This window comes from Xiphophorus hellerii, chromosome 12, assembly GCF_003331165.1.
Source record: "Xiphophorus hellerii strain 12219 chromosome 12, Xiphophorus_hellerii-4.1, whole genome shotgun sequence".
Lineage (NCBI taxonomy): Eukaryota > Metazoa > Chordata > Actinopteri > Cyprinodontiformes > Poeciliidae > Xiphophorus > Xiphophorus hellerii.
Window position 1 is genome coordinate 32,699,925 of NC_045683.1, and position 24,418 is coordinate 32,724,342.

The window sequence follows — 24,418 nt, forward strand, 5'->3', positions numbered from 1 at the left end:
ATGACCCAGTTCCAGTCACAGTTCTACCTTTTTACAAAGAGCCTCACATTTGACCGTTGACTGACCTATTGCAAAACAAGCCCAAATCATCTGCCTCCAATCACTATGCTTGACAGTGAGCATAGTGAGTTTGTGCAGATGTCCATTGTTTTAGCCAAATGCGACACTATTTACTTTGGCCAAACATTTCTACATTGGTCTCATATTTCCAAAGTGTTCTAATTAAAAAGTTGTTTCTGTTGATCGAATGCTGCACTAGAAGCCTAATTTGTATGACCATATTCTTAGAGAAGGTTTCTCTACTTGTTCAGTGTTTTTCTAACTGTCTTGTCATGAACACTTAACATGCTTTTAGTTGTTTTTTTTTCTTTTGTGAGTTTTCTGAACAATGCGTGGGCTAATCCCTGGGTAAATTTACCAGGAATTCAACTCCTGGGAAAATTTCCAATTTTATGAGATATTTTTCTTCTGTTACCAACTGTTCCAATTTAGACAGATAGAAACTTTTCAGATTGGTGCAGAGCAACAATTCTCTTTGTTAACACACACCTCATCTAAAATAACAAACTACCAAATGTTCTGCATTCATGGAAGGGAATGGACTGACTATATATGGTGCTTTTTGTTCTTCCTTCCTGTTAATGTGCCTTATGGTGTAAAATGCTTTGAGCAGTCCATTTATCTTGAACATATTCACTGCTTTGTAGCTCCAAAAAGTCTGTTTACTGCTTTTACCACTTGTTCTACATATTCTCTTTTTTTCCAGATCTGTGGTTAAGAGATGTTTACCACATTCCGAATTTTGTTCAGTGATTCAGAAATTAAACCTGAAGTGAATCCTGAAACCAGCCAAAGGCCAGTAGTGAATCAGTCAGCCAGAAACCTGTCAGTTCCAGTAAGTCACAGTAAGCCTATTTGTAAAGCGAAACGCTTTACAAATAGGCAAACATCCTATGAGACACAAACACTGAGTGAACTGAATGAAACAAAATCTCTTTAATCACGTCTGTGGGTGTTCAAAACTAAAAACCCATATTGATAGGAGTGGCTCACAGCCTTCCAAACTCAGTCTACCATGAGAGCTGTCTGGCTCAGTCTTATTGAGCAATGTTTGGTCTGTTTACTGCTCGTACTGCTGGAGGCAAACTGTTGAAATACAGCAACTTCCCTAGCAGTGGTGAAGTCATCGTCTTTAAACAGTGCTTTTCATTTCTGTGTATTTGGTACAAAACCAGGGGATGGATGTGTGCTGATGACGTTGCAGCTGCTTGTGTTGAGTGGATAGAGGTGATGGCTCATTCCTTAGTCTGTAATATAATAGGCACAACAGTTTTATTGTCCTTGCCTATTCTGCCCTCATATGGCTCTGTGTTGTAAGAGCTGGTTTTTATCCAGTCCCTTGGCGCAACATCTAGTTGCATCTCCTTTAACTGTTTTTTTTTTCTATTTAAAAATAAAAAATAAACTGTTAAAATAAAACTACCAGCTGACTGAAACACTGAAGAAGGACCTTCAGGTGTCTGAGGAGATTCCTGGCACACATTGGTGGACAGATACGGACTGGACAGATACGGACTGGAGCAGAGGTTCTACAGGCCAGTAAGGTGTACCTAATAAAGTGACCAGTGAGTGTAATTAACACTATTATGGCATTCAGAATAACAGCAGACCTGTTTTCAGCTTATTTTTGTTTGCCAAAGAGAAAATATGAAGTATTTATATCCTCAGATTATTTTTTTTATTTATACACTCTAGATGTTGACAATACGTCCAGCATAGATTCAGCGGGGGACGTTCAAGTTCTGTGGCAACAGTGCTAAAAGCTGGTCCTATTACAGCCATCTGCATCACCCTTGCTAAAGGTTCGCTGTGTCAGCTGAAAGGCCTCATTTGCCCCTTTCAGATCAGCCCTTTGCAATGAAAAGAATCAACCACCAACCTTCCTTTAATTTTTTTTCATTCACATCATGTAAGTGGCTTCAGTGTGATCACAGCTCTGTGTGCTTACAGAAGAAGCAACCGGGATGTCGGCACCAATGGGGTGTGGCACATTATGCACAGAATTTCTCAGTTTAGGCACACACTGGAGGACCATTGATGTTTCTGGGCTCTGTGCACTAATATCTCCACATCTCACTTTTCATAATATCATCTTACTCTTAAGGGCTCTGCATGGTTGGGTCAAAGTGGAGATGTCAGTTTTTATTGCCACAGTTACATGATGAACATCATGTCGTTTTGTTCTCTGCTTCATGTCCTTCATCCCTTTTTGTCACAAGCCTCCTGACAAACATTTTGTCCACCTCTCAACATGAAAATATTGTGTGAGTGATCAGAAATTCATGGGTGTGCTATTTATGTTGAGAATAGCCTCAACTACTCCACTTTCACAAACTGGTGTTTCAGCCAAAGTGCAGGATTGATAGGATTGAGGAGTAATTTGTCCGATTCCATGAGAAAGCGTACTGTTGAACCAAAGCACTTAATACCTCCTGTTCAGACAAACATCCTGCCAATGCTTTCTGTTGTATCTATTGGCTTATGATAATACGGATAGCATCTCACAGGTACCATGAACAATTCAGGCTGCACTCCTTTTACTTCACTAAGGCATGTCATTGTATTTTTGAGAGAAAAACCCGTAATTTGCTCTCCCGAAATTTTATTAAACTTGGTGAGAAAATAGCATGCGACTGAAAGTGTGAAAGAATGTAAATCCTTTGTTTGATGCACAAACACATTTCCCTGATCAGTAATGTTCTCAGTTCACTGTGCAATGTATGGACCCTGGCCTAGAGGAACATAACAGGAGCTTTGTTCCTACTTCACTGCTGCTGCTGCTTGCTTTAGCAAAGGCCCTTTTAACTAACTAACATATCCAGGTGTTTACTAAAGACCTATAGTTACTCCACAGTTTGGAGCTGCTGTCTTAATTAGTGCAGGCAGCAGATTAAAAAGTACAACTTTGAATGACAGCATATAGTGACTTCATGGTGGTTCTGTAATTGTTTAGTCAGTGATATTGGAACTATAGATTGTATTTTTCTTATGTTTCCCAACAGTCACAGAATGGTTTTGGAAAAATGACTTCTCCAGGTATAAAGGTTCATGATGTCAGTTCATCCTAGTATGTTTGTGCTAAAGCAGTCAGAGCTTGGTAGAACTGTCCCTTAATTGGTCATTTATTCATCCAATGACCTGGTTAGCCTTAAGGGCTAGCAGCTGTCCTTTAGTTCAACTTAGTCTATAAATTTGAGTTTTGCGGCCAAATGGGTGAATCAGTACATAAGTAGGCAGTACTGACTGTAAAAGGTAAGATGTAGAATGGATAAACACCTCAACCCTGAACTGCTAACATGCCCAAATAAATTTACACTTCAGTTATGTAACTTGTAACATAAACATGCCCATAATGCTTGTAGACTGCTCACCCAGCGGTGTTCATCCATCTTTAAGTAGTAAGATGGATAAACAGTAAGAGCTCAGAGGGGAGTACAGCTTCAGACAAAATCCTCTGGCTAGGCCTCTTGTTGGTTGTCTCTAAAATACTTATTGCATTGCTTTGGAGGAGAGTTTTTAAATTCCCATTCTACGTCACTCTGACAATTTAATACCATATTTTATCCTTCAGATGGTAAGGTGACTAATTCCTACAGTGCCCCTTTATCTTCTTTTGCTTGCTCTCATGTTACAACCACAAACATTAGACAAATGCCTAAGATAACTGGAAGAGCTGCAGAGCTCCACAGCTCAGGTGGGACAATCTGTTAACAGGACAACTGTTAGTCATGCACTACTGTGTAAAGACACAATAATATCAATGAGACTGACGTTATTAAAAGGAAGCCATAGTCATCCTGTTTGGAGTTGTTGTGAACCATTTATATGAAGCACAAAAAAGTTTCTATAGTCAGATGAACATTTAGACCAAATTGCAAAATGCTTCCATTACCATGAACATATCATCCTCATGGTAAAACATGGTGCTGGCAGCATCATGTGATGGGGATGCTTTTCCTAATCAGCTGGTAAAGGTTTGCCCCTCCGTCCCCTAAATGTGATTGTATAAAGTTTTGGCTGTGAAGGTGGATGAGAATGCAACTGCTTACCTTGGTTTTCAGATATTATTTGTCAGAGAATTTGAAAACCATGTATATTGTTTGTTCCACTTCACATATATGCACTTTTTTGTATTGCTCTGTCAATATTTCAGTAATAAAGTCCAACAATCCTATTGTGGTTTGTAAAGTAAAGTGACCAAATATGAAAAATCTTCAGGGGTACTCATACTTTTTTAAGACACTTTACTTTTCTCACACACCTCTCTATATGTGTATACAGCGTCCTTGGTAACTGCTGTTTTTTATGTAGTGGTATTATTTCTGTAGCATATAAATCTGTAAAGTTCACTCCCTAATGCCTACAGTGGTGATTGGCGAAGAAGCCATAAGTAATGTTGACATTAGTGTTTTAGGCATGACACGCTGCTGGATGAAATATGAGCTCAGACTCTCCATTGGCTCACCTCAGCTCACCAAACTGATTCTTAGCAGAGGGTTATCAGTGACACACCAGGTCATTACAAACCCACAACACCCAGTAATTACACTCCAGTAATTTAGTATGCCACTTTATGACTGCAGCCTTTTATTACAACATGCTGTTCTTGTGAAGGTGGAACAAGGATCATTTCCTTTCAAAATAAAACCACCATCACAGTGGTTTATAGTATGAACCACTAACAGAAGATGCTTATGTTTTCTTCACATTGAGAGTAATGTAATTTTATTGTATTGAGACAACTATAAGACACATTAATTAAACAATGAATTGTGTTTATGGAGTCGTGTTTGAATACATTGTCAGAGTCGATACCCTGTTCCTCCTGATAGGGTATCGGACCTTTGTTCCTATAAAACTGAAGGGGTGGGAATGCTTCCATGTCACTCCCACCTTCTATGTGAGAACTTACTTTTAAAAGATGCCTCAACTTGTTTGAACACCTTAATGGATTAAATCTTGGTTGGCTTTAGTACACTCTGCTGACATTACAGAGCTATGGCATCTAACAGCACAAATACCAGTCAGTCATTGTAAACTGATATTCCTGAGTCACATCTTATTTGAAAAAACCCTGCCAACAGTGCAGTGGAACTGGAACAAGGAGGGAGTGAGTCTCTTCTTTAAATATAACATTAGTTTGAAATATCTGACAAGTGTCCAATCAATTGCCTGTCTGTAAAGTATGGCAGATGAACATCTGAAGGGTGTTTTGTTTTTTTACGGAATCTTTAGCTTAATGTAAGTGACTTGTCTCCTGGAAACCTGCTCGACCTGCTTGTTTGTGTTTCATTTTTGTCTTTGGTTCATGTGAATCAAGATCAAATCTTGATTTGATCAGTGAGGGCTTGTTCTACTGACGCCTTTTCAAGAGGCCATGCCACTTCTTGATCTAGATATTGTCACTTTACAGTGTTGGTGATGTTTTCAGTTCTTTAGTCTGCTGTGACTTTGTGAGTTCTGTCAGTAGTTTAGTAGTTAGGTCTCTGAGCTTAGACCATTGCTCTGAACGACTGTATTGAGTAATAAAGCTACACAGCTTCGGGGTTGTTGTTTTTTTTTTTTCTTGATTGTGGAGTTTGGCAACTGCAAACAACGTAACTTTTTTCAGGTGTTTGCAGTGTACAAGTGCCAAAAAAGTAATTTAAATAACTAAATAACGCTAATATTGCAATCATTTCCAAATTGAACACTAAATTGTCCTTGTCAATCAATTACTTAAATTGTTTGGTTTCCCTTGATGCATCCTGTTGACAGCTTTATTATTTTCATCAGTTGTTTGATATGGAACAACTTGAAATGCTGGGACTGTTCCCATTATTGTTTCATTGAGTTATTGTCCAAAATGTTAAGTGAAAAGATCACTGCCTTGTATGAACAAGGAAAGGAACACAAAAAGACAGTAAAGGCTGTGAATGTTCAGTTAGAAACTGAATCTGTGGGAAAGGTAGCCACACCACATGGTGGCAGATGGAGAAAGTACAGCAGAATACTTAGCAGGCAGTGTAATTTGCAGTTAGTCACAAGTTTTCAGTCAGACTTGGTGGCAGTAGTGGCCGAAGTTTTATTTTCTGCAGTAAGTTGCATGCTAAATGCTGAAGGCCTCCAGCTCCCTCAAACCTCAAAATGTACTAGAAGTATACCGCTGCTAACCTAGAGACATCACAAAAGTCTTCTTTATTTAGCAGTGGTATGTTGAATATAAAACCTGCAAAGAATAGCAGTGATGCTTTGCATGGGGAAATTTTTCTGCCATAATTTGAGCGCATACATTTTCAGTTTGAAAGCAGGACTTCACATCTTTCTTCTCAAAACTTGTTATGCTTGTTCTCAAAACTTCTGCTCTCTTTCAAATAGTCACAGTCACAGCAGACATTGTGCTTTCTCAAAACTTCCTCCTCACACTCAAAACTTGTCTTTGCTTGAAGCACGCCTCTCTGCTCACTTGCAAATCATTCTCTGGTCGCATGGAACAAAAATGTACTGTTTCAGCCAAAAGAATGAAAGTGTTGTACTGGGGGCGTTTGTTTCCTTCTACTGAGTGTTCCTGTGTGGCTATTATCGATTAGGGGTTGGACGACTTAATATTTTTTAAGGTTGACTACAGCTTGATAAAAGTCGAGTTGGAAGTAGATTAATTACAGTGACATAAGCGCAAAATGCTTCACAGCAACTTGGAGCTCCAAGTTCTCTGCGAGATGAACCGACTTGCAGACGGCGGCAGAGATCACCTTTATCAGATCCTCAGAATGCAATTTGAACTTTGTTTCCAGATGTTGTTAAACTGTATTTTTATAAGAGTGTAAAGCTGCTAGGTTAGAAGTTTCAATACGCAGAGTGATGCTGGTCAGTTGGATGGATAAAATAGCCCGAAATCATGCCACATTGTCGCACATTACAGTAGTCTTTTTTTAGAGAATTTTTTTCAGCACTAGTTGGCTTTATTTGACAGCAGTCAGACAGGAAGGGGGCAGGGAGAATGGAATGGGAGAGAGAGGCATGGGGCCAGCGAACTGGGAACGGGAGTCAGACTCCAGGTAGCCCTTGCTGGAATTTTCAGTTTTTCTTTGGTAAATTACTTACATTTTTACACAATTTGAGCTGTCTGACAAACTCACCTACTTCACTTTCTTTAATTTTCTTGAAAAAATTTGCTTTGTTACGTGATTGAGACTAGTCCACTGAACCCGTAAAAAGTCTTTGCAGAGTAAAGAATCGACTAGTTGGTGCAAACCCTAGATTGTGGCAACCTATCTACCTATATGATGGATAGGTTTATATATGCAAGTTTTCTGTTAATATCTATCTCTATCTCTCTATCTCTCTCTCTATCATGGTTGTCATGAAAGGGAAAGATTGCATGGAAAGTGTCATTTTGTGTTTTAATTCAGAGAACCAACCTGTAGTTTTATTGCAATTGAACTATTCAATTGCAATAAACTAAATCAAAATAGAACACTGTTTATTTTACAGAAAACCTAATTTGCTGTGGTGGTTGAATAATTTTAGGTACCTCTCATGTTTCCCACCTTCAGTCATGTCTCAATGCGATCCTAATGCCAAAAACTGCAATGACTAATATTTTTCAGTTCCTTCCAAGCTGCCAAAAGAAGAGCGCACACACACCACGCTGCTAAACACTGTTCATTTTCTGGTTTTAGGTTTGTCTGAGGAACATGAAGTCCAAACGCCAGCTTTTACCGACACAGTCCGACTTTACCGCCAGGCTCAAGGGCACTTTGGCACCTGGGAGATGATGTGTGGTGTACCGTCACAGGTAAAACATACTGAATGTATGTATGTATATTTCTGCCACATACCAGTGACTTACCATGTGTGTTCTGAGTTGGGGCTGAAAATATTTGGTTTGGATCTCATGGTAGATATGAAAGCTTTTGTTTATTGCAATTGAAATAGCTGAACACAGCTAAAACTGCAGGCTGATTCTCCAAATTAAACACAAACCTAGACATGTATGTAGTTCATCAATCCAACTGTTACAATAGGAGAATTCAACTACAGTAGTTATCTTTATATGACAACTGATTTATGTTTTAGTATTACTATTACACTGTGACATCTTTCTGCTGTGAGCTGTTTTCAAAGATATTGTGAGTCTGAAGCATCTCCAGAGGAGCTTCTTATATTCTTTGGATGCACATCAAAATCAGAAGTCATAATGGAATTCAAAGATTTGTATTGTATTGTTCTAGTTGCATACATTAGAGAAACTGCAGTGTGACTCTTGGGATATTTTAGCTTCTTTTTCTGCTGCTGTTTTTACTAATGAAAAACTAAAAGTCAACGTTTTGAGCTTCACAACAATCTGTTTTAATGCGCTAGGTGAGAATTAAAGGGTAAAATCTTTTTAGCAGATTGTCAGAATAAGCTCAGCCAATGGAAGTAATTAGGAAAACAGTAGTCTGTTCATCCCCTGACCTCATGCAGGTGGCACCATTGTGCCAGTGCACAGATGCTCTACCATGATACTCCAGTTTCTGAATCTTGGTGAACTTACAGTCTGCCAGTTGAGCCAGACTGGCAGACTGGCTCAACTACAGGATTCCTTGCAGATCCTGTCTAACCTGGTGATGGAGAACCTCCTGCCTGAACTGCGGGAGCTCATCTCCCCTCGCCTCAAAGGAAAACTGCATGAGAGGCAGAGGAACTGGATGCTGGTGAGACACTCCATCACTTGTCTTCAGCTTTGGGTTTAACAAAAAATACTCATAGCTTAAATTATGTTTTATGTCTTTTATACCCCTATTTTTCCAAAATTAGAAAAATTATAAATTTAAACTCTTTGGTTTGTTACTCTTTCTTTTGCTTTACTCCTTTGTCATGTTTTCATGATCAGTGTTAGATCTGTTTTATTTTATAGAAATGATTCTTAAAAACTATTAAGAAATTACACTCATTGGCCACTTTATTAGGTACTCCTTGCAAGAGCAGCTGGGCCCCGTTTACCTTAGTTTCAACCAACCTAGGATGTTTGAAACATTCCTCAGAACGTCTTGTCCATATTCACAGGAATATCATGCATGATACAAATCCCTCATTCTACCACACCCAAAAGGTGCTCTATTGGATTGAGATCTGGTGACTGGAGGCCATTATGGGACAGTTGATTCATTGCCAGGAAAGCCAGTTTGATATTGTTTGAGCTTTGTGACCAGGTGCATTATCTTGCTGGAAGTAGGTATCATTGTATCCATACAGGATGGACATGGTCCTTGAATCAATATTTAGTTGGGGACACAGATCATGCCCATCTTCCAACTGGAGAAGGGCCAAAAAAGCTTTTCAGCATGGCATGTCCAGCATGTCATGCTCACAAGACTAAGTCAGGTCGAGCTGAAATCTGACATCCACAAGGTGTTTTCATCCAGCTGGCGCTCACTTGGTATTCTTTGACTCTTCTCTCATACAGATCTGTAAATCACAGATGGTTTTGTGTAAAACGCCCAGTAGCTTAGAAAGTTTGGAACTACTCAGGCCATCGCCGTGGGTACCAAACCCTGCCAATGCTCAACATCACTCGAGTTACATTTCTCCGCCATCTTGATGCATAGTCTGAACATCAAATCAACATCACATCGAGATGCATAAATGGCTTCAGTTGACTGGCTAGACATTTTACAGGTGTACCTCACAGAGTGGCCAGTGATTGTAACTTTTAGTCATTGTACTTATGTCTAACTGCAGTTTGTGCGTTTGTTTAGAAAAACTTGCTATTAAAGAGGGTCATTGCCTGATTTAGGCCAATTTAAAACCAGTACCACTGTTACAGGAGTGTAATCCTTCAGCTGTGTGTGTTGGGTGTGCAGATCACAGATGCAGTGTATGGTATGGTGCAGAGCCAGTGTCAGAGCCAGTATGAAGCTGTGGTGCACAAATGTGAAGCAGCGAGCTCCTCTCTGGAAGCTTTCATACGAACAGATATGGATCAGATCATCACATCCAAGGAGCACGTCACCAACAAGATCAAAGGTCAGCAGCATCAGCCTGTTCCTTTTCCTGGGTGATCAGTGTCTTTAAGGGTTTCTGTGGCTGCTATTTTAAAAAAAGATTATTTAAAATGAACTGACTTTGATCAAGTTTTTTGCATATTTGTTAAAACTATCATTATGTTGTGACAGTATAATATAAGTCAGATAATCTGTGAAAAAAAACTGAGCTGCTTTGCCTTTGCTGTCATCTGAACAAATACACAGCTCCGACAGAAACAACCTATCAGAGCCAGAAAGAGGGTCTTAGCACCGTCAATTACCCTAGTGTATGCCCTGCTCAGACCCTCCCTCTCACTCTCTGCTAACTTACATCTGATTCACTACAGCAGAGTCTGTCAGGAATGCTCAGCCTAGTTAACATGGTCACCGGTGATGGCAGATAAACAGTTTCCTCTAACTGTTGTTTCTCCACGATTAGCACATTGAGCAGTGTGTTCACAAGGTTGATTGGCCCTCCTCCTGGCTCTGATTGGTTGTTTTTGACTGGGAACAGTTCATTTTCTCAGACGATCATAGTAGCTCATGGAAGAGGTGGAATAGCTTTAATACTGTCAAGACATAGTGACACTTTGATCAAATATTTAGAAACCATATTTTTCTAAAAGTTCCAAAAATATAAATAGTAACTGATAACTAATATAACTAAGCCTGACAAGAGCTTTTCATACCTATAATAACGCTATACTCTGGAGCTCCTAAATCCATATATTGACCTCTGAGACTAAGGAAGAGGCTATAATAGATCTTAGAACATTTCTGCAGTTTTAAAAAGGCTGCTGCTGACAACTCTTGAAATTTTATTTGGGTGTGGATGTTGGCAAAATTGTTTGAGAAAGTGGTACAATAGCAGCAAAAATTTCTCTATCTTATAATGTCAGACACTATTTATTATCTTGGTGCTGAAACCTTTACTATACAAATACAATTGCTTTTTGCTGCAGTTTAAAATGATATATGTGGCTTTGACACTGAGAGTGTGATGGTTTATATTGAAACTATTCATTCTTTTTGTATAATCACTCAGTTTTATCTCACTTGTTTGCTGCTTACTTAAATTAATATTTTAAGTGCACCATCAAATTCTGAATGAAAATCAAGTCTGTTCTAGATTAGAGGATTATTTCTTTCTAGATGTTTTAGTATAGCAGTGAAAGTATCTACAAACTTTCCTTTTCTGATACTTTCATCATTAAAATACTTTTACTGTCAACACACTGTTTACACAGTCACCTTTAGCAAACATTTACCTTCAGTTATCTATCAGCTCCCTGCCATTGTAGTGCAATAGAAAAAAGCAGATTAGCAGCATTTTTCACACTCTGTGTGTGAAAGGCTTTTTAGCTTCAGCTGTTTTTATTTCACTGCAGAGATCTGTTAAGTAGATTATTATGAACCAACCTGGGATGAGGTCAAAGGAAGATTAAGATATGAAGAACAAATATGAAGCATATGATATGCTGCATATGCCAAATATCTGATGCACTGCTGCTTATTAATCATTTGTTCCTCCTGTATTTTTTGTCTATGTGTGAACAGCTTGTAGAACTAGCTGTAGCAACAGCTTTACAACTTTATTAGACTTTCACATTATTATGGAGGAACTTTATCACTTATTTCAGCCAATGTATTCAGACTGCTCATGTCCATAGACTGTTAATTTTCTCTGAACAGAAGGCTTATTGATTGATTCTTTCTTTTTTTTTCTAAAACTGGCTCAAACCTATTTCTAACGTTCCCTTCTCTCCTGCAGCTGTGGTTCTTCCTAAGGCTGAGAAGTTACTGAAGGTGAGCATCCAGCCTTACATCAGCTCCATTCTAGATGCCCTGATGGAGCCCACCAGCCGAGGCTTCTTTGAGGTCCGTGATGTTTTCTTCAGGGAGCTGGTGGACATGAGCAAAAACAGCCTAAATAACGGTACAAAGGAGACTGTAGCACAGGTGAGCTGGAGAACCAACAATTTATACCTCTAATGGTTCCATCCCAAATGCATCCATTTGTTGTCATAACAACAACAATAATCTGATGTCCCACACACCTGACCTCTCCTGTTCTTTTCTCCCCAGCACATGGAGAAGATCTCCATGCTGGCTTTCCACCCAGTGAAGATGCAGAGCTGCTATGAAAAGGTGGAGCAGCTGAGTCTGGAGGGGCTGCAGCAGCGATTTGACGTCTCCAGCCCCTCAGTGTTTGTTCAAAGGGCCCAAATCCTCATGAGAAAGGTAACAATCTGATTCTTATGCTGATATTGAAGGAGCACCATAGGACTTATTGCCACCAAGTGTCCAGATTGGCACATTGCAGCCTGCACTTGTAGTAGTGGAGGTGAAATAGAATGGGTCCTTAAGGTCTAGGACTTCTCAGAATGCCATCACACATTTTGTACAGCTAAAGTCCAAACTCTGCAACTTGGAAAGAAATAGATTAAGTCTAGAGTTCACGCTCCAATTTCTGATTTCAAAACTGAAGAGATTCTAATGTACTGACCTTACTGTAATGCATATTTAACACTGAGTAGCAGACTGGGAAGCAGCTTGGGAGGTATTACAGGACCACACATTGTCATCAGTGTGTGGATTAAGGTGAAATGAGGTCAGTGTGTGACAGCTGTTTGACCCGAGGTCATTAGATTATTAAAACTTTGTTATTTCTTTGCATTGTTTGAACACATAAGAACATGGCCTAAGCTTTAGATTAAACTTTGGATACGCTTTATTTATTTGACGGGGTATGCATAAAACTGACATTACATGTTCATAAACGTGACTTAACACCTGTCATGAAGATGGAGTGTTTATGAATGTCTATAACTGTTGTCATGAAGTGTCATTCAGTAAATAATGACACTTTTAATGCAAAGTTGACCATTTTGATGGACTTTTATTATGAGTTGTAATGAAACTTTGCATTTAAAGTGTCATTATTTACTGAATGACACTTCATGACAACAGTCAAACATTCTTAAAGACTCCTTCATGTTCATAACAAGTAGCTCAGAAACACTGAGTTCCTTTAAATCTAGACTAAAAACTCAGCTGTTTAGACTTGTTTTTGAAACCTAATCATGAAACATTAATTAATAATCTGATGTGCAAAATGTAATGTTGTTGACTGTGTGTTCTATGACTTTGTATTTTTGCATTTACATGATGTAAAGGACTTTGAAATGCATTGTTGCTAAAAGGTGCTGTACAAATAAAATCTGATTGATGTGTTATGTCATGTTTATGACAGTATCATGTCAGTCTTATGCACTCCCCGTCAAATAAACTTTTGTATCAAATGACTTTTTTTGCCTTTTACTTAAGCAAAACAATTATTGAAATATTGTTTTCTGAAGAAGTCACAGAAGGGAAGATGTCTGTCTTACTGCAAATGTTTATCCTCAGCAAATGGACGATGCGGTGTATACATTTGAACAAATCCTCCACCAAAGTCTGGAATCTCAGGGTACTGAGGATCTGTGTAACACCATCCAGCGGTGTCAGGACAGAGTTATAAAGGTACAGCACACTTTCACACACACACACACACCCACGGGCGTGCACACACCCCTGCATACTGGTGATAAAACCATGCTTCTTCAGGCATCCATTGCTCATAAATCCAGTTCTTATTTTCATGCTGGAAATTTTCATATTAAAAATAAACCAACCAGCTGTTCTTTGTTTACTAGCCTATTGACATAACACAACAGCAGCTGTGGGTTACTGAGGATTTTTAGGTAGAATTTTGATCTGTGCCCCTGTACCTTTTTAAAGAAGCAATTAATTATGTATTCTGTTTTACAGATACTAGATGAGAAGATTTCATGATAATGACCTGTTTATTCTTCTGATTCTGATCGCTTGTATTTTTGATAAATAAAAGATTGATATTTGAGTGGTTATTTATTTATTTTTTTTACTGTGCAGTCCTGACTCCACTTATGGAGGAATTTTTCTGCCATAATCCAAGAGCACACATTTTCAGACCTTGTTTAGCAGTTCCACAGCAAATATAGAGACGTCTTGGACAAGAAAACATTATAGCAATAGAGACAAATGAACAGACTGAAAAATAGAATCCAAAAAGAATATAAAGATGTCTACACAGCACCAGAAGAGAGTACATTTAATTTTTTGCAATCTTAGACACTCAAAGTACAAAACATTTATTTAAGGACCAAAAAAGTGAATTTTGTATGATATGTCCCCTTTACGTACTATCACTTATTCCCAAACACTCGGTACTCACTCTTTGATGTTAATAAGGAATGTCCCTGATGGAACCTTTAGCGTTTTCTAGTTTCTTCTGTGCTTGTTTCTTCAGAAATTTGACTATGACAGCAGTACAGTGAGAAAGCGTTTCTTCCGCGAGGCCCTCCTCCAGATCTTCATCCCCTACATGCTGAAGCAGCTCACCCCATCCTGTGCTTCAGTAAGTCTGTTACATTTATTTGAGCAGAGGACACGATGATGGTGATGCATGGTGTGTTTTGAAAAGATGGCCACTGTTTAGTAATTGTAACTTTAGATATGAAGACGTTCTGACTTTTCTTGTTTTGAACACCAGGAGCTTCCCCGCTTCCAGGAGCTGATCTTTGAGGACTTTTCCCGGTTTATCCTGGTGGAGAACATCTTTGAAGAAGTGGTTCTGCACTCAGTCATGAAGGACATCATGATGGGTCAGTCTTCTAATGTGTTTTATTCATTTTTTTAGGTTTATATTATTTTATATGCAATATAAATTTATATTGTTTTTATATTGATCACCAGGTACAGATTGTAATGGCATATCTTGGCTATGACTGGTCAGGAAACAGTTGTGGCAGCTCTTCCTTATATGGTCACATTTGTTGTTTCTTAAAAGGACTTGTCATACATATTTGGATATGGAAGGTCATAGCACTGTCAGAGGTGGATAGAGTAGCCAAAATGTTTTACTCAAGTAAGGGACACATTACTTCAACATATTTTTACTGACATAAAAGTAATAAGTAACCATCCAAAAAAAAAATTACTCAATAAGTAAAAAGTATTTGGTGCTACTTGAGTACCAAGTAACTCATCAGAACATCTGATTTAAATTTTTAAAATGTTATCAGACAAACAAAAATATAAAGTTATGTGCAAAGTTTAGTATTTTAAATTTTAAAATGACAAAAATACAAATGAATCATAAATACTCAAAAACAATTTGAGCCACATAAAACACTTTTCTAAGTATATTTTTTTCAATATAAAACATATTAAGCTAATACATACAGTATGTCATGTTACATGTGTGTTAGAACAAGGTAAAGTACTTCCAGTGATATTTATTGTATCTTTTTGTGTCTGGTGCATTCTCAGTCTGTTGTTCATTTAGTGAAGTTGCTAACAGTGTGTACAGAATTTTTACTTTAGTAAGATTGATTCTTCATAACAATATTACTCAAGTAAAATTTAGAAGGACAGTATTGTAAAACTACTCCTAAAAAGTACATTTAAAATGTAATAAAATAGCTAAAATAATAATAAATTTTCAGATTGGCATTGTTTAGAAAAAATTTAATTGTTTATACATCTAAAATAAATTCCTATATATGTGAATATGTAAATGCATATTCAGTTGAAGACAGAACTGTCAGATAAATTGACAAGGTACAGTACATGGCCCCAGTAAGACAAGCTGTCAGCTGAAAACATGAAACAGAATATCTTCAGGAAAGCTTATTCAACTCAGCACTCTTCAAAACATGTTGGCCTCATTTTAGAGCTTGGGTTCATAGCTTTTATAAAGAAATATGTTTTTACATATTTGTTAAAGCTGTCACTATGTCGTGACAGTACAGCATCAGACAGATAATCTGGATTTAAAAAATCAAGTGGAAGGCCTTAAAACTTTGGAGCCTGTTTTAACATGGCTTCTTGGAGAACTCATGATGTGAAAGAATAACAGGGTTCATTACATAAACTGTACACATTGTTGTTCAGAAGCTATGGTCCAAAAATAGGCACTGGAGATCTTTTCTGTATGGTAGCTTCACCATCTGCTTGTAATCTTCCGATTACAAGACGACTAGTCTACCTACTGAGCCACAGTTGCCCCAGAGATTTACAAAGCAGAAAATAGCTTTACATCTATTTTCTGTTCATGTTTATTTAGCTCAGCTTGTAGATGCTCATCCTCAACTTGTTGTCGCTTTGTTTTCTAGCTGTGAAGGAGGCAGCAGTCCAGAGGAGACACAACCTGTACAGGGACAGCATTGTCCTTAGCAACAGTGACCCCAGCCTCCAACTGTTGGGAGAAAGCCCGTCCATTGACTGGGCAGAGAAGTATGGAGGAAAACAGGAGGAAGGAGAAGAATTGGAGGAGGTTTCTGAGGGTGTTGGTGAATCCTCAGAGTCCCAGAGGATAAGAAGGGTAAAGCAGGTGGTGTCAATGATCCAAGTGGAAGGCTCCAGTGAGTTGTTCAGAGACGCACCGACCATTGATGTGATCTTAGAGGAGAACGATGGAGCTGGGGAGGAGAAAGCAGATGGTGAGGCTACCATACAGTCCAGTTCTCCAGTGACCGAGAGCCAACTAGACTCCACCAATGGTTCGGCCTTAAAGAAAGAAGCTAACCCAGAAGAGCTGAGTAAGGAAAAGGACCCAGTGAAGGTTGATTCAGTTGTGGAAGATGCATCAGGTAATGTAGAGAAGGAACAGGGAGAAAACCTCCAGCCTGTGGTCAAAGAGGAGCCATCCCCGGACAAGCAGTCAGAGGAGATGCAAGAACCTTCACTGTGTTCTGAGGAAATATTGTCTGATGGTACAAAAACAACTCCAGAAAATCCTTCAGACTTGTCCAATGGTTTTGTTTTAGAGGTAGAGAAAGCCAACCCAAATGATCTATTTAAAGAAAATGTTGCATTGTCTAACTATGCTGTAGACGATGCTTCAGATTTAAGTGAGGAGCTTAAAGAGGTTAGCAAAGCAGTGGCAGAAGAGAAAGCACTCCAGATGTCAGAGGAACGTCTACAACTTCCACCTCCTTCAGAGGAAACAGCATCTGAGGCTACACACACAACTCCTGAGAACCCTTCAGAAATGTCCGATGGTTTAGAATCGAAGGAAGACAAGTCAAAAGCAGTTGAACCATGTGACCAAGACGTCCCACCCCAAGCTGAACTTGCTGCAGATGGGGCTTCTGTTAATATACAGGGAGAGGAAAAGAAAGAATACCACCAACCAGTGTCAGAGGAGCTGCCACATCTCAACCAGGGGGAGACGGATAAGGCAGTGCCAATGTCAACACAACTTGAGGAAACTAGAGAATCGATTCCAGAAAACCCTGTACTCCAACATAATGACAATGGCTTCCAGTCTCCCACCGCAAAGGTGGAGGAGCAGGGAGAGGTGATTTCCACATCTGTCCCTCAGGCCCCAGAGTAACTCTTTGTGGGAAAGGAGGAAAACGTAGCCGACGCAGGGCATGGAACTCGGGACTCTGTGAACAAAAATCAATGTTAAAATAATTTCCACCTGCAGCTCTCAAACTGAACCCTGCTCTGTTTTAGCAGTAAAGGTCATGTTGATGTAACTGCACAAGTTTTCATAGCAGCAATCACTAAGCAGCCTGTTTTCACCAAGCATGTCCGAGTCAACCACTGTTCTCCCAACTTTTCATTCACCAGGAAGACCCTGAGCTTTTTTACTACACATACCACACATTTATTTTCTCTTCAACTACAAATATGAGCACAGTGGATGATAATGGTGACAAACAAAGACCAGTTGCTTGAACACTCTTGTTAAGGTACCTTTGTTGAAAAGCCTGTTCATTTAGCTTTTCAGTCTGTTTTAACAAGCTGTTGTGGCTTTTAGAAATCTACAATAGTTAGTATTTTTTTTAGTCAGTTGATCTGATGTATGCAAGTGTCTGTGTTCTTCAAGAATCAGTGAGATGATGAGCTCAGACCAAGTGAGAAAAACCCAGAGTACAGTTTAATCAAACCACTTCCATCAGTCAATAGATAACAGATTCTAGAGCGGAACAAAGATAGGTATTCAACACTATTTCTATGGGTTTCTGTCCTTACAACCCTGTGCAAATTATGTATAAATCTTTGTATGGAACAGAGAACCACCTAACTGTCACTTTTACTAATATATATTTTTTAAATCCTTTCATGATTGTTTACTGATTTCTTCCTTTTTTATTATTTATTTTTCACTCATTTTTTTTTCTTTTTTTTGACTGGAGTATATTTTATGTACTTGTCTCTTGTGTGAATCAAGTCAAGCTGTTATTGAAATTAAACCATTATCCATTAAACTAAAACGGTTTTTCTCAACCTTTATTGACATCCCCTATTAATTATACACGTCCCTTACTGCCCTCCATCAAAGACGATGCAGACTACTTCCACTGAATATTATTTTATGATTAATATGACTATCATTATTCAGGGTTACCTCCAGAAAACTTGATAAGCTTGGTGGTAAGGGCAGTCACCCAGAAACACATATTAATGTGTGGCTTATCATATTAATGTGTGGCTTATCAGCACATATTAATGTGTTTCTGGGTTAAAAAAAATGTTGGAAATTTTGAAATTTCCTGTCAAATTCACAATACTTCAAAATAATTGTCTGTTTTGTGTTTAATCCCAAAGAGACATAGTTGTAGTTGAAATCCTTAAAGGTTTTGCCATATAAATACTTCTACTTCTAGGAAATGCAGAAATGTTAGTGAAGCTCAGTTATACATATACTGTATACACCCTGTGCATGCAAAATGATAATAAAGTCAGTCTAAAGTAAAGTAGTAAACAGATTTACCTTGAGTTAATGTTACATTCGCATTATGTGTTAACAATTCAGAAACACCAACTATAATCTTTAAAAAGGCAAACTTAAAAAAAACAATTCAAATTAAATATATTTTTTTTGCAATTCAACCGTTTCATCCATGACTTGTCACTTCATTTGCTGAAGTTTAGTGTGTGAACTGGTGAAGATGGACAGTGGTTGTGGAGTTGAGAATAAAAAGACAATTGGCCTCACGCTCTCTGTGTTGAGATGCTGACCATACTATGTTGCCATTTTGCTTCCAACAATTTCACCAAAGAGACTCTTTAACCTGTCTTTGCTATCTGTTAAGTGTGTATAAAAACCCTAATAGTATATAAAAGCAGAAAATGCTTGGCCTGGAGGCCCGCCAGGCTTAAAATACACTGGGGGAAACCCTGATTATTGTGCTCTCTTGATTTGTATTGTTTCTGTACTTATCAAAAATCCTTAAAATAAAAATACATTACTGAATTCTTAGTTTGCCAAAGAACAAAAAGCCACGTGAATTGAAATCATTTTTAAAGGTGTGTAAGAAAAATGCAATTGACATTCAACTTAAAATCGATAGGCTTATCAGCAGCTATGTGCCATTTTCTGATGTTAGTTGCTAAATCTTTCACAAAATAGCCAGATAAAAGATTTACAACAATACCAGTTTAAACTTTGAACTATTTGGAAAAAAACTGGTCTGCAACATTACAACATGGATAGAATTACAACTATATTAATCATCACAGAAACATGGATGATATTATTCAATAGACTTGTCTATTGATTGAATATATTCTTTCATTTTGTTCTTCATGTATTTCCATTAAGTTTCCTTTGATTCATAAGATACTTTTTTTTGGTTTATTATGTCCTCTAAAGAGGACGGCATAATAAACCAAAAACTAAAGTTAGTTTCTGACCTGTTAGTTTGCTTCCCGTTTGTATTGACGCTCACCATCTTCCCTCATCATGTAATTCACCTGCTGCGCCGCCTAATCATCATGTGTTTCACCTGATCTGCCCTCATATAAACTCTTGATTCATATCTGACTATTACTCAATCAGGTTTATTAATGTATTGTGCACAATACGGAGAGCTTGTAGGACAATCAGTCCTACAAGCTCTGACAATTCTCTGACATGTGTTGTCTCTGCATGGCAGAGACAACACATGAGTTTTATACCAAGGATAAAGAATTAACAACAAGGGGCGAGACAGTCTTGTTCTGATGCAGCTGTAGAAAACAACTTCCAACCTTCTACATGTAACCCAAATAGTTCTTTTGGTGAGGGTTCACAATCATCCATATAACATGACTAGCAGATGTGACCTAATTTTAATTTTTCCATCACAGATAGTTACAACGCCGGTATGCAACGGCAATACTAGCACTTTAAATCTGGTTTATTAGTATACCTGTGTTCTAACTATCTGTGCTATCCGTCCTACCTTGTAGGGCAGCACAAGGTAGGACGGATTAATGGGCAGCACGGATAATCAGAATAAGGGTGTAACACTGAACTGATAAGTGCGGTGAACCTGCGCCAAGAAGCTAACAGAAAAACTAAAGAGAAGAAAAGCTACCATAGTTAAAGTTGCAGCATGTTTTAATGATACACACCTCAGTTTTTATCAAGTAGCTCAAAGTCTAAACTGGTATTGTACATATAAGGTGTAAAGTTTACCTTAGAACAAACGTCCCCAAAATGAATCACAGCGCCTCCCCTTTTGTAAATATTTCTGCCACCTTATGTAGCAGAAATATGCTACATAAGCATATTTCTGCTTATGTAGCAGAAATATGCTACAGGAAGTCAGTGCAGAATTTTTCACCCTGTTGTTGAAACTGAAACCAAACTGTTGATAAGGGAGGGAATCCAGAAATGAAATGAAACTGCTGCCAACTGAACAGAACTGCAAGCCCCTCATAAGCAGGCAAGTTGTGCCATTGCCATCTTCTGTCAGACTGCCTCAGGGCAGCTGTAGCTGCAAATCAGTAGCTTTCCATCATCAGCTTGTGAATGTGCCCTTTGAAATTCCCATTTGAGATTTAAAGGGCATTATAAATACTGCTTCTTTCAAACACAGTTTTTTTTTTCTCAAACTGGCACATAAACATAACCTGAACAAAAACTGCTGGGTGCATTATATAACCCAGTGGTTCCCAAAGGTTTTCTGGGCCCCCCTATGTGTTACTGGGCACACACATCATTCAACCAGACATAAACCTATATTGAAAAACATATTTTGTTTTCAAACTCCACTGAAGTTTATTTCACACTTCAGGTTGCAACAAAACACACTACAAACCATCTTTACAGTGAAACACTTTTGTGTAACTGTTTTTTTTTTTCATTCATCCCTCGCCCCCCCTGCAATGGTACTGCGCCCCCCCTAAGGGGCACGCCCCACACTTTGGAAACCACTGATCTAACACAATACTGCTTTGGCCCATTTTTAAGACACAATACACACAAAACTTTATTCTTGACAATTCATGTTTTATTAATAAAACTCCTGAATGATGATTTTTTTCCAGCCTGATTTCTGATTGCTACTTGTTCCATTTCTCAGAAATAAGGAGATTATAGACAAAGAATGAACTCTGTCCTCTAATAGGGTTAGAGGATTAACACTGCGGGTGGTGTTTTCCCTCCTACGTTTACTTTTAGTTTCACATCCCATTTCTGTAAAACGCTTTACAGAAGTCACAGTGAGGGAAGACAACAAACGTTTTGGTGTTTGGACTGTGGAGTGGAACCAGATTTGTGCTGACATTGAAAAAGGTTCTTTTCTTTTTAGTTGTGTTTTTTCTAAATATAAAACCATCATCATGTATAAGTATCTTTGCATTTATTGTAAACCTGAGTAGAAGTCAACCACTTTAGAAAATCCTGTTTTGTTTTGTGATCTGCATAAACAACAAAATGTGACTTTGGGTGACTGTATTCTCCAGCTCACTGTATACAAACTTTTTTTAAACGCACAATTTATTTGGACAGAATTATAAAGAAGCATTACAGTACTCTGATATGACAGACAGCTTTTTGAACATGCAGTTTAAATTTTGTTGTGCAAGGATGAAATGTTATTGAAAATAACTTTTTATGTGTGTCATGGATGACTTAAACCTTCCCATGTGGAAACTAATTACAGTAATGCATCTATGGAGAAACTTTATTTTTGTTGAGTTTCATTTGCTTCATAGCTGCAGCTGCTGCTCCCTCATTCTTACCGATGATGCAAAAAGTTTAAGCTGATCTCAAATCTCAGCAGGTTTGTAAAGTGTTATTAATCTCAGTGATTTACTGATTATGAGCTAAAGGCTTTAGACACAGCCTTTGCTTTGTTGGTAAATTGTATGTAACATTGTACAAAGAGTCATTGTGCAAGCAAAAGATATTCACATCAGAGTTTGAAAGGAAGGTGCAGTTCTTGGAAACAGGCTTTGTAAATGAAAAAGGAAGAGGCAAAGAAAGTGAAACCCAAAGAGGAAAGTGAAACGGTTGCATCACGTTGTACAGTGGTGCTCATAGTGGCCCTTCCTCTATAAAACAGGACTGCCTGCTGCATCAGAGCATAAGCAGCTCAAACTGAAGACAGATACTGAGGCTGACCCTGAAGCTTCTAGACCCACAAGATGAAGTTCGCTGTGATTGGATTCGTGGCCTGCCTGTTTCTCCTCTGTGCTCAAGGTACTTTGATTTTTTTTAGAACAACTGAGTAAGTGTGTGGTGGGAAAAACGATAGCTTGCATGTATGAATCGTTGCACTTTTCCTTGTTATTCTGACTGACAGAAGATCAGGATGTAATGAGACCATGCTTCTTCCTTTCTTCCACAGCTCAGCCAGCCAACAGGTCCAATAAATGCAAGTGTTCCAGCAGCTTCCTGAACAGGGTCCGACTGCAGAGCATTCTCACAGAGCCTGTCGTTTACCACCCAAGCACCTTCTGCCCCCGCACTGAGATCATGTAAGTTCTATTTTACTTTCTGAGCGATGCAAAGCTCAGGTAACCACTCTGCACTGTTCATCCCTAATGTGGGTCCTTTGTTGTTTTTTCCTTCCTCTAGTGTTAGACTAGCAAACAAGGAAAAGTGTGTGGATCCAAAGTCACGAATTGGACAGCTTATCTTGAATCTGAAGAACAAGTAAGATCAAGTGAAATGCTCCGTCTCTGAGGAGTTTCTGTGAAATCAATCAATGGGAAGTGTTTCAGAAATCTGCTGTGTCATCCTAACAGTCTGGTCTTTGTTTCAGGTCCAGAAAAACTGGAGCTGTGCACACAACGACGGTTTCAGCTCACTCTTCCACTTCAGGCTCAACACAGCAGGCGACATTCAGACTGTAGGACTCAGTTCTGAAAGCTGAAGGTGCCGAGCACCAACTCTGCTTTTCTGTTTCACAATAACATCACTCTAAATGCAGCAAGTATAGAAAATACCCAGTAATCATGATGGCCAGTTTCTTTACCTTGTGTATGCTGTATTATTCCTTGTTAAACAGTCTTTATATACTTTGTATATAAAGATACAACTGTATAGTTTTTTTATATACTCTACAGCTTTTAGAAATTAGTTTTCTACTATGGGAAATAAAAACAACCTCATACTTTTTGTGTCAACTCTTTTTGCACTCATGTTGAATGTGTTTTCAGCTGGAGTGGAACTGAACTGCAAAGGCCTCCAACGCTACTTGCAGCTTTAATTGAAATGTTATCTTTTTTAAGAAGTGACGGAGAGCAGAATGTCACACTGAGATCAAAGCAATGATCTATTTGCTGAGCCATTCGAGGTCCAGTGAACATGCAGTAACAGCAGATGGCACAAGACGTACATTGCACATACTGTTTATACACATTATCTACTGTTCGTATTGGTTTCTTGAGTTTTATGTTTGACGTGTAAAAGCATTCCTGAATTTATTTTGTAATTATTATTATTATTATTATGTTTGGATTTCAGTCTTTAAAATATCAGAATAAATATAAATAAATACATTTTCCTGTCTGTCTGGATCCATCATTTTCAAATATTAATCAGATAGCATGATCAGTTATACAATAATTGAGTAATTTCTTGGAGAGACACGTTTTACCTTTACTTGAGTAAACGTATGTTGAAGTAGTGCTACTTTTATTTGAGTAGAACTTTTGAGTACTACACCAACCTCTGATCAGCAGCAACCAATCATGGATTTTCAACCAAGACAATAAAAATAAGAATTAAAAGACTGTAACATAAGGGCAAATATACAGCATAAGAAAAAAATGTAGTTATTAGACAGGTGTCCAACTGAGTAGGGTCATTTTCTAGGTCTTCATGCTAAATAATTTCCAAAAAGTACAAAATGTACCTGAATAATTATAAAAACATAAAAACAATGAAATGCAAGAGTATGAAAAAATTATAAATAACATCAGGAATGCAAACACTTAATGAACTTGAGTGTAGTTGATCAAAAAGTCTAAAGCTGCTGGGAGAATGCATCAGTCTGTCAGTAGATGGCGCTGCATCAGTAAACTCCTTTAGATCCAGAATGAGAAACAAACTCCTT

At 38.2% G+C, this 24,418-nt stretch overlaps 2 protein-coding genes across 2 annotated transcripts in view; both read left to right on the top strand.

Moving 5' to 3' along the window:
* The window catches only part of LOC116729395 (protein Niban 2-like), a 42,290-nt gene extending 23,927 nt beyond the window's left edge, over positions 1-18,363 (top strand). Inside the window, exons 6-14 of the mRNA XM_032577900.1 lie at positions 7,722-7,837; positions 8,634-8,738; positions 9,888-10,050; positions 11,821-12,008; positions 12,135-12,290; positions 13,458-13,571; positions 14,380-14,487; positions 14,623-14,734; positions 16,247-18,363. Coding sequence (XP_032433791.1) covers positions 7,722-7,837; positions 8,634-8,738; positions 9,888-10,050; positions 11,821-12,008; positions 12,135-12,290; positions 13,458-13,571; positions 14,380-14,487; positions 14,623-14,734; positions 16,247-17,469 — 2,285 coding nt within the window. The 3' untranslated portion in view covers positions 17,470-18,363. The remainder of the gene's footprint in view (positions 1-7,721; positions 7,838-8,633; positions 8,739-9,887; positions 10,051-11,820; positions 12,009-12,134; positions 12,291-13,457; positions 13,572-14,379; positions 14,488-14,622; positions 14,735-16,246) is intronic.
* Positions 18,364-22,201: 3,838 nt separating this feature from the next.
* Positions 22,202-23,722, top strand: LOC116729402 (C-X-C motif chemokine 11-like). Its single transcript, XM_032577914.1, has 4 exons — positions 22,202-22,557; positions 22,706-22,835; positions 22,936-23,013; positions 23,123-23,722. Exons 1-4 carry the CDS (start codon positions 22,503-22,505, stop codon positions 23,211-23,213), a joined length of 354 nt encoding a protein of 117 aa, XP_032433805.1. The 5' UTR covers positions 22,202-22,502; the 3' UTR covers positions 23,214-23,722.
* Positions 23,723-24,418: the final 696 nt, after the last annotated feature.